Source organism: Pantherophis guttatus, chromosome 1, assembly GCF_059756535.1.
Source record: "Pantherophis guttatus breed Tessera chromosome 1, ASM5975653v1, whole genome shotgun sequence".
In the NCBI taxonomy this organism is placed as follows: Eukaryota; Metazoa; Chordata; class Lepidosauria; order Squamata; family Colubridae; genus Pantherophis; species Pantherophis guttatus.
This window is the reverse complement of record NC_142063.1, coordinates 306,376,906-306,391,922: the sequence shown is the minus strand read 5'-3', so window position 1 is coordinate 306,391,922 and position 15,017 is coordinate 306,376,906. Positions and strand designations below refer to the sequence as shown.

General features: G+C 38.0%; 2 protein-coding genes across 4 annotated transcripts in view; one reads left to right on the top strand and one right to left on the bottom strand.

The window, feature by feature from the left end:
* LOC117671600 (cullin-9-like) overlaps positions 1 to 13,157 on the bottom strand; it is a 33,473-nt gene extending 20,316 nt beyond the window's left edge. The window contains exons 1-8 of one of the 2 annotated variants that reach the window (XM_034427586.3): positions 13,029 to 13,157; positions 10,397 to 11,068; positions 8,423 to 8,577; positions 7,430 to 7,927; positions 6,945 to 7,080; positions 5,397 to 5,581; positions 4,443 to 4,818; positions 641 to 836 (exon numbers count right to left, since the gene is read on the bottom strand). In XM_034427586.3, the coding sequence (XP_034283477.2) occupies positions 641 to 836; positions 4,443 to 4,818; positions 5,397 to 5,581; positions 6,945 to 7,080; positions 7,430 to 7,927; positions 8,423 to 8,577; positions 10,397 to 10,988 (2,138 nt within the window). In that variant the 5' untranslated portion in view covers positions 10,989 to 11,068; positions 13,029 to 13,157. The remainder of the gene's footprint in view (positions 1 to 640; positions 837 to 4,442; positions 4,819 to 5,396; positions 5,582 to 6,944; positions 7,081 to 7,429; positions 7,928 to 8,422; positions 8,578 to 10,396; positions 11,069 to 13,028) is intronic. The other variant, XM_060692534.2, reaches the window with a different exon arrangement.
* Positions 12,956 to 15,017, top strand: part of KLC4 (kinesin light chain 4) — a 64,058-nt gene continuing 61,996 nt past the window's right edge. For both annotated transcript variants that reach the window (XM_087887892.1, XM_087887933.1), the window contains exon 1: positions 12,956 to 13,512. The gene's annotated coding sequence lies outside the window, so the exon portion shown is untranslated. The remainder of the gene's footprint in view (positions 13,513 to 15,017) is intronic.

Sequence of the window (15,017 nt, the reverse complement as noted above, 5' to 3'; positions counted from 1 at the left end):
GGAAATTTAGGATTCAATCATATTTTAAAGGTAATATTTCAACTATGATCACCTATCAACTATAAAATATTTCAACTATGAACAAACCAAATTATACATAATACAAAAGATGTAAAAGGTTTTTTAAAAGATGTTTCAAAAATTTGTAAAAGGTGTTCCAAAAATTATTTCAACTTTTCCAAAAATTCTGGTGTTATTTAAAAAGAAAAAAAGTTTCAAAAGTTCTACAATTGTAATCTCTGTCTATAGAATATTGTAAGCTTGGACAAAAATGTGCCAAGTTATATCTAAGGACCAGTGGAAGCAAACACTCTGAATGAAAACATGCTGATATCTGTGTTTGCATACAGCATCAGCACCACAGGTCTGACGTTTTATTTATTTAGAATTAAATTCATTCTGATCTTTCAAGAAGACAAATGGGTGTGTATCTACTTTTTGACATATAACAGAATAACAGAGTTGGAAGGGACTTTGGAGGTGTTCTAGTCCAACCCCACATATGTATTTCGGCTTTGGTTTTGGTATGCTATTGTAAATAAGAATTTACTTAAAGGCTACTTAAAACCATTCTTCAATATTCCTTCTGTTGTTCATAACATGCCATAATGATAACAGGACCTAATGAAAAAAAGCTAACCTAATGGCAAATTCACTCTCTGCTGTGGCAATCTGTCTCCCTTGCCCAGATTCCTCTTCCTCCTCCAAAATCGTGATGATAAATTTAAGACCCGCCAGCTTCAGCTCAATGTCACAGCTGGACTTCTGGATCATCTCCATGGCATCCTGCAGCTGCTCCAGGGTGCTTTCCTTTTTGGCCTTCACACTGCAGAAAGCTGAGCAACAGATATATCAGCACAATTTTGCAATCAGTTTCCCAAAGTAGCCTCTTCATATCTACTTACTATTCACCCAGTCAACTATAATACAAATCCCCCTACAGGTATGTTAGCCTTTTCTTAGCAAACTTTTCTGTCTATATTGGATATCTGGAGAGAATCTTTGTGGATTTCATACCATATAAGGCATACATACTGTAAAAGGAGGAGGTCAAAGAGCACGAGGCAGATCCAGAAGATGATGGAAAGACAACATCAAAGACGCGCTACAGAAGCATCAAATAACAAAATGGTTGAAGCAACAAGAAGTGCAAGAACCAAAACTTTGTATCTCTCAACATTCAAAATGGTAAAAGAGGAAATAAAGAAGAAGATTGGATATAACAATCTACACCAACAAGTAATGAGGAATACTATAAGACAATAGGCCTGAATGCCAAACAAATATTTCCAATTTCAAAAGTTAATTTAAAAATTAGGTGATGACCTCTTGAGGAGTGATGTATTACCACTCCTTTCAAAGTTGGTAGGATCATCTCTTCTCTCAAAGAGGCAGATACCACCGGATGGATCCATCCCTTGGTCACCTCCTGAGTCACCTTAACAACTCAAGAGGGGCAGGATTTAACAGACAAGTGGCTGCACTAACAGACTGGAGGATTTTGTCAATTTCCTTGTGCGACACAGAATCAGACTCAGTCTGGATAACCTCACAAGACTGTGCCGTGCGCAACTCAGATGGACTTGTCCAGATAGAGTTCAAATCCAAGCAAATCTGAGTGATTTTATCCACTGGATAGCATGAATCAGTTGTGAAATCTGAACTGGTTTACTACTGGTTTGCTGGCTGCGCATGCGCACCAAACGCGTGCTGCGTGCACGCATGTAGTGCCCACCACGCACCAAATGCAAGGTGCGCGCACGTGCGCAGTGCTCACCTAAAGGAGGCATGGGGTAAGTAGAACAGCACGTGGAGGGGGGTGATCTGCTGTGGCTTGCAATCTTCAGAGCCTTTTTTTTTTACTTTTAAATGCATTTTTTTACAACCTATTTGCCCGAATAGGTTGTAAAAAAATGCTTTTAAAAGTAAAAAAAGGGCTCTGACGATCGTATGGCACAGCTGTGATTGTCGGAGCCTTTTTGTTTTACTTTTTAAAAGCATTTTTATTATCGGTTCCGGAGAACTGGTAGTAAAAAAATGCCTTAAAAGTTTTTTTAAAAAAAGTTCCAACAATCGCGCATCGCTCAGCTGATTGTCGGAACTTTTTGTTTTACATTTTTTACTACCAGTTCGGCCGAACCGGACTGAACCGGGAGCATTTCACCCTTGGTATGAATATTCATCACTATGGTTCTGCAGATGATCCAGCGGCTTTCCCCTTCACCAGACAGGGAGTGTGTTACTCTGAACAAGACCACTGAGCAGCTACTGGTATAATTCAATAATAGCAGTGGAATAATCACATTTTACCCTCTTTCTTGCCATAATATAGACCCACGAATGGGCTTTCCCTTATGGTTGGTTGGATTCACTCTTTGTCTTTCTTCAAAGACATTCTAGACATCACTTCTTGCACTTCATCTTCTGGAGTTCCTTGAAGAACCATGGAATTGGAGCACAGAGAGAAGCTGCATAGAAGCAATTCAGTCCAGATCCTGTCCCCTGCCTATTCCAGGCTGCAATTAAAACTTCAACTGAACTACCTGACAGACCTTCAGGGAAAACCGAAAGCTTTCTCTGGAACTTAAATAAACCCATCAGACATCTGAGGTGGGCCAAACTAACAAAAACTATCTTCCCTCATAGTGGTTGGTTGGTCACAGTAAGCCAAAGAGCAATCAGAATGATCTGCCCATGGCAATGAACTGATGGCAATGTCTTTCAACATCACAGCACACTGCAATTGTCCTGAGACAAAAACTAGATTTAACATGCAACCCACAGTATGCATTGGGCTCTCTATTATTTAGGACAATATCATTACTGAACTTCAAACAGATATAGATACTATGTTACCTTCTTGGAATACTCAAACATTATTTACAGCAGGACAGTTTGTATTTTGTAGTCATAGCATTTCTTACTGCATAATTAAATAATACTTCATTTACTTCACCAACCTATTGCTTTTCCTACAATGTTTGTTTTCTCTGCCATCTTGAGTTTGTTTATATTATTCCTTGTTTCTAAATGTTTTTAATAATTTGTAAACCATCCAGAATTGCTAGGACTTGGGTGGCTATTCATTTAATATGTTATTGTTGTTGTTATTAATGGAGTCTCTAAAATTGCAATCTGAAACAGCACTGGGGGAATGCCAGTATGCCTAAGGCCACCTTCCTTACTTCTACTATATTCCAGGACCCACATGACTCTCTAATGGCCATGGGATGGAGAGAGGTTTTATAGATGGCATATGGCCCCAGCTAGGATAGCGAAGATCTACCCCAATTCGAGCCCTAAATGTTGGAAATGTGACCATCAGCAGGGTACTTTCTATCACTGCTGGTGGACATGTAATCAGGCACAAAAATTCTGGAGGATGATATGGATGTGGATTAGAGAAATAATAAAAGAAAATTTTGATTTCGAACCAAAAGCCTTTCTCCTGGGAATTTTGAAAACTGAATATGCAAAAAAGAAAAAGTATTTAATTATACATATTCTGACAGCCGCTAGAATTTCCTTTGCCCAGTATTGGAAAGAAAAACAAATACCACCTCAAGAACGTATTATTGGAAAAATATTGGAGTGCGCCGAAATGAACAAATTGACTTCAGAAATTAATGACAGAGAAGATTCGGAATTTTATAGCGTGTGGGACATGTGGTACGAATGGATGGGGAAAAGAAATAAAGAAGGAAATAGAGATTAAATATTAATTAATTAACAAAATCCATATGAATAGTATTACATTTAGTCTTAGAGATTTGAGCACTATTATCTTTAAGTGTTTTGAAATTAAATCTAGCTTTAAGAAACAATATCAAATAAAAGACAAGTAATAATGCATGTAGATATATATATGTATATAATTGCACCAATGAACCGAAAATGTACTGAATATATCACTATATGTTATAATAATAATAATAATAATAAAAAAAAACACATTCATACATTTTTCAACAATCTTGCTGAAGAGAAAAACCTGGTCTCGCACACTCCTGCCTGGCATAAAATTGCAACGAGCAAAATTTGTTTATCTCTTCTACTGTTTCATTCAGTCAAAATATTGCCAAATACCTTTCTAGGGAACTTTAATATACTAATCCTCTGTAGCATTCACAATGTAGTAATTTTTCCTTTGAGAGAGGAATAGTAATGGCATTTTTCTAATAATAAAGCGATTTATTTATTTAAAAAAAAACCCAAAACAACATGTTTCATTGGCTGCTAATAGTCATGAGTCCTGATATATCAAATCAAGTTCTAACAGCAAACTTGGCTATAAAATGGAAACCTATATGCTGAATCATTTCATTTTCAAGTTCAAAGCATAGATACAGTATATTAGAGAGGGACACTTAGGAATTCTCAATGCAGCTATGTTCTGATGTTCCTCTAATCAATTAATATGTCTGATACTGCCTGGCACTTACCTTTGACTTTCTCATCCAATGTGTCTGGAAAGAAGACCCCTTCTATTTTGGGAAATGTGTTAATCAGCCGTCTGTCACTTTCCTTTGCTGCAAATGGAGTTGGAGAAGACACTCTATCAGGCAGTGTATCTTCTTTTGTTTTTTGGGACTTCAGGGCTTCAGAAAGGTCACCATAATTTGCAGAGAGCATTTCTGCGTTTGGGCAGTTCTGCTCTGTACCTCCCTTGCTAAAGAAATATTTGAAATAGACATGGGAGTTCTGCAGATCAATTTGAGTGGTGCCCTGACAATGCTTGTTCAGGAGCTGCAGTATTTTCTGAGCCAACTCTACTGAAACACACATCTGGATCAGATCCTCTTCATTTAGTCTTGATAGCTTGAAATGCAGAGAGAATAAAAGCACAGTGTTCCTATTGAAGTTTATTACCAGAGTTATCTAGAACCACACAAAAAGCCCACAAAATCAGATTGGGAGAGTTCATTAATCCATCTTGGAAATTTGGCCCTTGAATCTAGAGCACCATGATTTTCCAATATTTGGATGACATTTTTAGGTAGGCAACCTAATATCAGCAGTTATTTTGAACTTCAATTCCTATCATCCTCAAGCAAATTGTCTGAAAACTGGACCTTTACAAAATTCAACACTGTATACAATTAATTTGGAGCTGGTTTCTTAAATTAGCTTCACTGACTCTGGATCTATCCACATAGATCAAGTTTATTTTGGGATTTATCTTGAATATTAAAGATTTAGGGCCCCATAACTATCTTTCTGATTACAGAATGTAATCCCAGGCACACAGAAATATTTTTCAGATATGATGCATCTGATCTTGTAATACAATTACTTTTTTACGCCTAGACAGTGTATGAGTTCTCACATCAAATTAAGCAACTGGGAATTAGCTTGAAATCCCTTTCTGGTTGGACTGATTCTTCTTGGTGCTTTACCTTCTGATTCTGCTGGATGAAATGAACAACTTCTTGATGTTTATGGACTTCTAGCTTGTTAATGAAGAAAAGTAGCTCCCACCATTCAGCTTGACTTAGAGTCCCACAGTCCTCATTCAAATGATCCGTAAGGCATGGTAAAGCATATAATTCTTTGAGCGGTTGGCAATATCTTGGCTGGTTAACTGGAAATAAACACAAAATGACTAAGAGATGCTATATATGGTTTCTTGAGGCACTCAAGTTAAATGGTGCCATCAAAACAGAAATTTCATAATAGGACTTTCTGCTACATGCTAATAGGCAACTTAATTCTATAGATATTGCAACTTAAACTCATACATGTCTACCCAAAAGTAAGCCCCATTATATTCAATTTGATTTATTCCTACATATAGGATTACCCTATTAATATACAATTAGAGAATCAGCTAAGAAAACAATGAAATATTGAACAATGAAAGGCAATGAAAAATTGTTTTCTTAGCTGCTACTCTAATTGTATATTAACAGGGTAATCCTATACCTAATCATTTACTTATAATTAGTAAATATATTCATATTAGTAAATATATTCATATTTTAATGATCAATTACATAAATGAATTCAACTGGGCATATCTCATCCATATCTTAGTTACAAAAACATTCAAATAGTAAATATATCAAAGGTATATATCCTAAACAGATTAAAAAGTAAATATATAAAAACATACACTACATTGTTAATAAGAAGATACAAAACTTTGTCTATTTTAGGTAAGTTCATTGAACTTAATAACTAAGTCTAAACTACTCCCCTAAGTTATTAATATAGTGCCGTTAACTTTCTGGTCAGTGTTAAATTAACTTTACTGTGTCAGCTCAAACAAAGAAAATACATTTTCTCATCGCAGCAGGGAATGGAAGTTGGGAAGATCATGGATTTCCTCACAGCTTCAGGTAAAAATATGGCATTCCCAGGAAAAACCGGAAAGAAAGGCAATTTTTTTTTTTGCTTCAGACAGCCTGCTATTTTGGGAAGAAGCAGATAAATACTCTAGCCTAAATGTCTAGCAGTAGAATTTTAATTTATGATGTAGTTTATTGGTGCTGTGTAAGACACATTGTTTTTATCTTTATAACATTGAAAATTCTGTTTAAAAGATTCGGTTTTGCTGTTATTCATTTATTTTAAATTTGGTCTGTTTCCCAAGGAAAGGCTGAAACCTTATCATAAATCTCCAAGTAAGAAACCTAGATAGCTGTGATGGGAAAACTCTGTCCCTATCATCTGTAACCTACTCTCTTTTTAATTTGCACATATATACTGCACTTGTTACATGCAAAACACATGTTCTATCACTAACCCATGATTCCTCCCAATAAGGAGAGACTGACAAGAAACATTATTTCAGCATTTCATCTGCTTAAACAGGAAAGTAAGCGCTGAGAAAACTGAAACAAGCTTGGCATAAATAACAAAACTGAAGCTCAGAAGCAGAGAACACCCTTAAAGTAACTTAGCAACGGAGTGCAAGGGTGTCTAAAAGCCCAGCAGAATCTTACCTGTGTTTTCTCTCAGAAGCTCTCTAAGAGTTGATACCTTTTCCTGGGCTTTGTGCTCTGCATTTCTTGATGAACCAACAATCTCAATCATGTGCCAATGAACCCAGTATGTACGGCCCAGAGATTCCCAATAAACCTGGAAAATTATAGTGTTATAAAATGCCATGAATCTGGAAATTACTTCATTATTTTCAGTGTGCTTACAGATCACTTCCTTTATGATCCAGTCTAGAATCATAAACTTCACAACACAACACACAAAAATTCTTCTCCTATAAATAAGGGCTAATATACCAAGTGCCTTATACAACAATTATCAACCAAGCCACAAGCTTTCTTTGAATATAGATGCACTTCTCGTGCCAATCTAGGAAGCACAATAGTTTGAGAAACACAACAGGATTCCTAAAAATCAAATGTTTATATCACTCCTTCACCATCATATCATCACCAGGATGTCCCTCCCCTCCTCCACACTGTAGTACCTTGACAGGTGGTGTGCCATTATTGCTCTGAAGAAACTCGCCTTCATCTCCTGCACAGACTTTCTCATAATTTTCCAGCATACGCACATGCATGCCACGCACCAACGTCTCTCGCACATATTCCACGTAGCTCTTACGACTAGGAAAGGCTGAGCACAACTTGAAAGCAGAGTTTTCTTTCTGGAGCATTTCTGCAGCTGATGGGATGGCTGGAATTTGGGGCTGGAAGATTGACTGATATCGTTTCTTTTGTCTGAGTGAGTGAAGCTCTTGATTCTGATTCCATCCCATAACCTGGATTAACTCTGAAATGAAGTGGGCCATAGCCATGCTGAAGTCAAATTCACATTGTATTCTCTTCTTTCTCTTTGAATCCGCACTGGAGGGCATGCAATGTTCCTGTTCATCTCCCCACTCCGTGATGTTGTTGAGTTTGTCCATGAAAGAGGTAGCACATAGATAACGCTTTACTAGAGAAAACAGCAGTTTTCCTGGAATCTGAAACAAGAAGACCATATCTGTCAATGGCCAATAATTCTGCTATTGACTCAAGGCAGCATAGCTTACAGCTCACTCCATAAAAACTCTTTCCTTTTAATATGTATCTGACATATTATTGAGTTCTAGTAGCTTTCTAATCAAATGTCATCATCAGTACTCTAACTGCGACTATTTGACATTAACAAGATGCTAGCAGCAGAAGTAAGTGCCAGCCATTTATTTTCAATCAGAGAATGGATACCAGTCATTATAGGTAATGAAAATTCAGGATAAAATTGTGTAGGTAATTTCTTTATCAAAATTGATTTAGTTAGCCACATTAAGCTTGCCAATTGAAAGACAACATAAGCACAGCTTCTAAATTTATCACCAGCTGCTGAAGATTACATTCTCTTCACAACTGAATTCTTTATAATTCAGGTTTTAAACTGAAAATGCCTCATTAATAAAGAGAGCCGCACTCCTTTGCCAAAACCTTTTGTCAGTTAGTACCTGAGGAAGAGGAATTCCTTCAAAAGATATGCAATGCTCTTCAGAGGATGTTGTTTCTGCAAACAGCTCAAGAAGGGTATAGCGACTATCAAAGTCCATGTGTTGTTCAATACCATCTTGCTGGCTCAGGGACAGGAGAACAAAGGCTCTGCTTCCTAAAACAGAAAAACTTATATAGCTCTTTCCTTACTTGCTCTCCATGACAGGGTAGAAGCAACTTTTTTAACTCACAAAGAGATATCAATTAATCCATGAACAAAGCCTCATACTATAAACAAATTTAAACAGGATGACCTGCAAGTTAGGACAGAATAACAGAATAATAAAGTTGAAGGGACTTTGGAAGTCTTCTAGTCCAACCCCCTGCTCATACCATTTGAGACAAATGGTTATCTAATCTCTTCTTATAAACTTCCATTGATGGAGCACCCACTACTTCTGAAGGCAAGTCATTCCACTGATTAATTGTTCTGTAAGGAAATTTCTACTTATTTCTAGCTTGTCTACTTATTTCTACTCAGTCATCCAGGTCATGGTTGTCCCAAACGTGTTTTTTTACAAAGCACCTTTGGGACATACTTGTAGCTTGGTTTTCTCTTAGTTTCCACCCATTGCTTCTTGTTCTGCCTTCAGGTGCTTTGTGGAATAGCTTGACCCCCTCATCATTGTGGCAGCTCCTTAGATATTGGAACATTGCTATCAAGCCACTCATAGCTCTTCTTTTCATTCATTTAGACATATCCAATTCCTGCAACAGTTCTTCATACGTTTTAGCTTTCAGTCCCCCAATTATCTTTGTTACTTTTCTCTACACTCTATTTCTAGAGTCTCAACATCTTTTTTTTATCGTGGAAACCAAAACTGGATGCAATATTCCAAGTGTGGCCTTACCAAGGCATTATAAAGTGCTATTAACACTTCATGAGATCTTGATTCTATCCCTTTGTTAATGCAGTCTCAGACTATGTTGGCTTTTTGGCAGCTGAAGCACACTGCTGGCTCATATTTAACTGATTGTCCGCTAGGATTCCAAGACCCCACTGGTACCATTGGATTATAAATCAGCACTTCAGTCACTGACATGTCTTCTATCAGCATAGAGTTTTAGTAATTCTGTTCAAGCAATGGAGACACTTTTATCCACCTCTTCTGCAGGTGCTGCTTCAAGGTGCTGTCAGGGTCAATGCTATTGATTTTTTGGGAAGATGCTTCTGATCAATTTGGCTGCACAGAGACTTAATAATCTCATGCCCAAGGCTATTAGTAGTCTTGTAGAGTTTCTATGCCCCAGTAGAACAGCAACTCACCTTGTTGTATACAAAATATTTACAGGGGCATGCGAATTCAGAAATGCTAAAACAAAAAGCCTCCCACACACACATTCCTCAGGACTCCAATCACTACAAACACCAGTTTGGAATTTAGAAACCTGCCCAAACATAAAAATAACCTACAACCATGGCAAAAGGGAAATCCTTTACATCAAAATAGAAGTGTACAATTTCCTGAATGATTTAAAAACGCCTCCCCATATGACATAACATTTATTAACTTGTGATATGTTTATAACAATTAAGAATGCTTTACTTGCTCTGAACCAAACAGAAACGGTTCTTTTAAAATTAAAACAAGTTAACATTTGTAGAATTTTAATCTGAATTGACTAAGGGGATATCATAACTGAAACCTTTGATGTTTATCAACTATAAATTAACTTTTAATAGGCAACAGTTACTCAAAATTTGCTGCAATGGCTCAATCATCACTCTGAAGTATTTATCAACATCTAACTAGTTAAGATTTCTAATTCTATTAAGGATGGGATTGAAGGTCTATTAAAATCTGTAAGAATAAAGGGTTAGCACCGACTTTCTGTATTACTGAATGTGACTTTCAACTAAACATATCTAAATACTTGTAATACCTCAGGCAGGAATTTTATATTAGTTGTGGGCATCTCCCAAGATGTCATACCTGCATCATGACAAGCCAAAGCTCTCAGCATCTTTCCAGCACTACAACGGATATGCTTTTCCTCATTACACAGCATCTTCATCAGAAGAGTAAGGGCCCCGGTCTCCTTGAAGATGGCCATCAATGAGCCAATACTGGCATAAGCGCTGAGTATATGGATGGTATTCAGTATGGATGACTGTGGAACAGGGATGCTTGCTAGTTGCCAGGAAGCTCGCTGCACCAGGTTCCTGACATCAGCTTTCATCTCTGCAAGAGAGGCTTCATCTAAAGTGTCTTCAGGAGGGAATAAGTTAGATACATTCTGTTCCACCACTTGTTCCTTGGGCTTCCTCTTGCCTAGTAATATTGGACAGTTGGCATATATATCCTCTGACGACATCCACATCAAGATTGTCTGTTTTTTACCTTCAACTGAAGAGGCTTCAATACTGTTTTCTTCATCATTATCCAAGCAAAGGATGTTCCAGCGGATCAAGTACTCACTACATCCATTGTGACCACGACGTTGCCGAATTAACTCCTCAGGATAGGCTTGATGTTTGGGTCCAAGATGCACCAGCACATCCCCATTTTGCCTTTTAATCCTCATGACAGGGAATGTATCTCTGGTGTGATAAAAGGCAGGTTATGCCATGAAGAAAAACCAGAAAGGCTTTCAGTCTAGGAGTCCTGAGAAGAAAAGTGTAGGAATACTTGCTTTGGCATAACTATAGATTGCTATAAGAAAACTTGCCCAGCTAAGGGAAAGTTCATCAAGTAATTATTTCTGTTGGAATCAGAATAGACTTATCCATTAGGTCAACAGGCACAGCAACTTAGGGCCAGTATTCTTTTTAAACATAAAGACTAAATGAATAAATTGTACTTATTAGATGCTTTGTAATAAATAACAGGCAAGATATACATACAATTTGAACAACTAAATATAGTGAACGGTAAAATTTAGTAACTTTGATGATATACAGAAGGCATAGTTAATCAACAAGCTAATAAACATATCATTTACTATTTACAAATGTGACAATCTGAAGCTGAGCTGGTGTGGAACTTTGTTTTTAGTGAAGTTTTCAAACTTCCTGTTTAGAAAACGTTTTTTTCAATCTTCCTCCATTCTATGGGTCCCCCACTCATGGCAGAACATTCTGCAATTGTTGCAGGGTGCTGTTCAACCTACTGGCAATCAAGACCCAGATATGGGTAGCATGCAAGAGTGAAATAATATTACAGTTGCACCACTTTTAAAGTTGTTTAAAACAGATGTCATAAAAGGGTGTACAAATATAAGGTAAAAGCCTGGTGTTCTGTTAAAGCAGTGGTTCTCAACCTGTGGGTCACGACCCCTTTGGAGGTCGAACAACCCTTTCACAGGGGTCGCCTAAGACCATCAGAAAACACATATTTTCAATGGTTTTAGGAATAATTTTATGGTTGGGGGTCACCACAACATGAGGAACTGTATTAAAGGGTCGCGGCATTAGGAAGGTTGAGAACCACTGTGTTAAAGAGAGGACTTTGGCAGAAAACAGCTTTTTTACTCTACATGACAGATTCCTTTTTATACACATTTCTTATAAAGAAATTGTGCATCTAGATACAAAAAGAATGGATACACATAACCAAAAAAAAGAGCACGTTCAATGATGGTAACTGTAGCTCTGGTAGGTTTAAAGGACTATATAAATTATTTTATCTTTATAAAATCAGATCTGGAAAAATGATGAAGTGAAGTAAGATGAAAAATAGACACAAGGCATTTTTTTTCTAAGATTCAGCAACGTTTATCTGATGCTATTTATACAATCCCTGTATCTAATAATTTTAACCAGAAAGGACAGCATCTGAATATTTATGAGCACTTCACATTATCTGATACAATGCAAAAAACTATTTAGTGCCTTTCCCAGTTTAATTCCATCCAGGCTTGTACTATTTTTATCGTCCATACTGAGATTTGTTACAGAGGACACCAGTCTAGTCTAGTCCCAAAACAGCTTCTAGTTAAGAAGCAAGAACATGTGCGATACCCTGATCGGTGGCCATATTTATCTGTGCAGCATTAACATGTTTGGGGGTCTTTAAAATTCTTAGGCTGAGTTCACCCAACATGGTAGGTACGCTAAAATAACGTTGCAGCTGCAGGAGGAGGTGGTGGCCTGATGAAAAGTGTACCTAAATCCCAAAGCGCCAGTCTTTCAATACATGAGATACGAATATAAGGGGAAAAGAGGACTGCTATTGCTCGCCCTGTTTCCTCTTGAATTGATATATTTCTTCCTTGTTCTAGGCCAAGGGTAGGGAACCACTGACTGCCCCCTTTATGACTTGTGGACTTCAAGTCCCAGAATTCCTAAGCCAGCATGGCTGGTTCAGGAATTCTGGGAGTTGAAGTCCACAAGTCATAAAGGGGCCACAGTTCCACACCTCCAGCCGCCTCACGCCCAAGGTGCTCGCAGAATTGCGCACCGGCTCGAGCCTATCGGAAACAGAGGAAGGCAAGTCCGGGGGGCGGAGCTTAGGGGCGCGTCGACCTTCCTTGGAATGGACAAGGGAACCCGCGGGGTTCTCTTCCACCTGCAACGGGAGGCACCCGTGCAGTAGCAGGGCCTGAAAGTCTCGAGCTTCAGCCTACCTTAAACGCGGCTCCAAAACTTAGTAGTCAAAGCAGCAAATCGTCGGCAAGCCTTGCTTAGCAACTTCCATTTATTTACCTTGCCCAGACGCTGTCTCATCCGCTTGTTCTGCGCATGTTGCTTATTATTAAAATAGTTACGGGTCCTCCGACAGGACAGTATTATGCTATAATCGTTTTCAAAGGGGGTTCTTAAACCCAAGTTTTTGGAAAGAGATAAAGTGTTGCCGTACTCCTCTTTAGGAACGAGCGTCAAATACTTTCTGCGAGTGTGAAATCAGTTTGTTTTCCCCGGTTATGCATTGTCTTTGATTTTTTTTTTTTAAAGTTCACTAATTTGCGTTTGAGCTGGAACTCCTGCGCGCTGATGTGCTACTGTAATGATGTTAATACACTTTTAACAAAGAACTAGAAGACAAGACATGAAACAATGGATGGAAACAAGGAGAGAAGCAACCTAGAACTAAGGAGAAATTTCTCAACGGTGAGAACAATTAACCAGTTGTTGTTGTTGTTGTTGTTGTTAGTTGCGAAGTCGTGTCCGACCCATCGCGATCCTATGGACAAGGTTCCTCCAGGCCTTCCTGTCCTCTACCATCCTCTGGAGTCCAGTTAACCAGTGGAATGCTTTTTCTTCAGAAGCTGTGGGTGCCCCATCGCTGGAAGCTGTTAAGAAGAGATTGGACACCCACTTGTCTGGAATGGTATAGGGCAGGGGTCTCCAACCTTGGCAACTTTTAAGACTTGTGGACTTCAAAGCTGGCTGAGGAATTCTGGGAGTTGAAGTCCACAGGTCTTAAAGTTGCCAAGGTTGAAGACCCCTGGTATAGGGTGTCCTGTTTAAGCAGCAGGTTGGACTAAATGACCTCCAAGGTCCCTGCTGTTATTCTATGTTCTGTGTTCTAAATTGGACTCTGTTCAGCACCCAACCCAAGAATAGGCAAGGTAACCATATTTTATTTTAGTAAAAGTGTTAGTAATTCTTTAAAAGAGCTTTTCAAAATCAACTAAAGTATTAAAGCCGACAAGTAGAAAATAACCTTGAATATGTGGATCCAGGGGGGTAGCTGTGGCATCAAAATTATCAAAATCAAAAACATATTATAATCACATATAATGTGATTATATTTTATCACGTTTTATGGATCTTAGTTCATTGTAACAGACGCATGGCATGAGCATGATCCTGAAAGGACTATATATGCAGCTCTTGTGAGGAAGGTTGAATAGTGAAAGGACTATAAGATGGTGCTTATATGTTGCAGGAATTGGGTATGTCTAGTTTAATAAATAGGACTAGAGGTGACATAGCACTGTTCTAATATCTCAGAGGTTGCCACAAAGAAGAGGGAGTCAAGCTATTTTCCAAAGCACCTGAGGACAGAACAAGAAGCAATGGATGGAAACTAATCAAGGAGAGAAGCAACCTTAGAAGAAATTTCCTGATAGTTACCATGTTTCCCCGAAAATAGGACCCTGTCTTATATTTTTTTGAACCCTGAAATAAGCGCTTGGCCTTATTGCCATGCACTCAAAAGGCTGATTGGGCTTATTATCAGGGAATGTCTTATTTTGGGGGAAACAGGGTAGAAAAAATAATCAGTGCCTCCAGAAGTTATGGGTGCTCTTACACTGGAGGTATAAGAAAAGATTGGACAACCATTTGTCTGAAACAGTATAGGGTTTCCTGTTTGAGCAGGGGATTGGACTAAAAGACCTCTAAGGTCCTTTCCAACTCTATTCTTCTCTTCTGTTATTCTATATAAAATATATTCACTGTTATATCTGTATTCAAATTATTGACAGTTATTTTCTTTGTGAATTTGACAACGTATAGCCAGTTTAATGAGAAAATACAAAAAGCCATAAAACAGAACTATTTTTCTAAAATGGACTACAAAACAGGAGAAATCAGTTTTAGGACACTCAGAAACTCCTTTTTTGTGTAGTAAGAGTTAAATTGTTTCTCAATAACTGGAAAGGATTAAC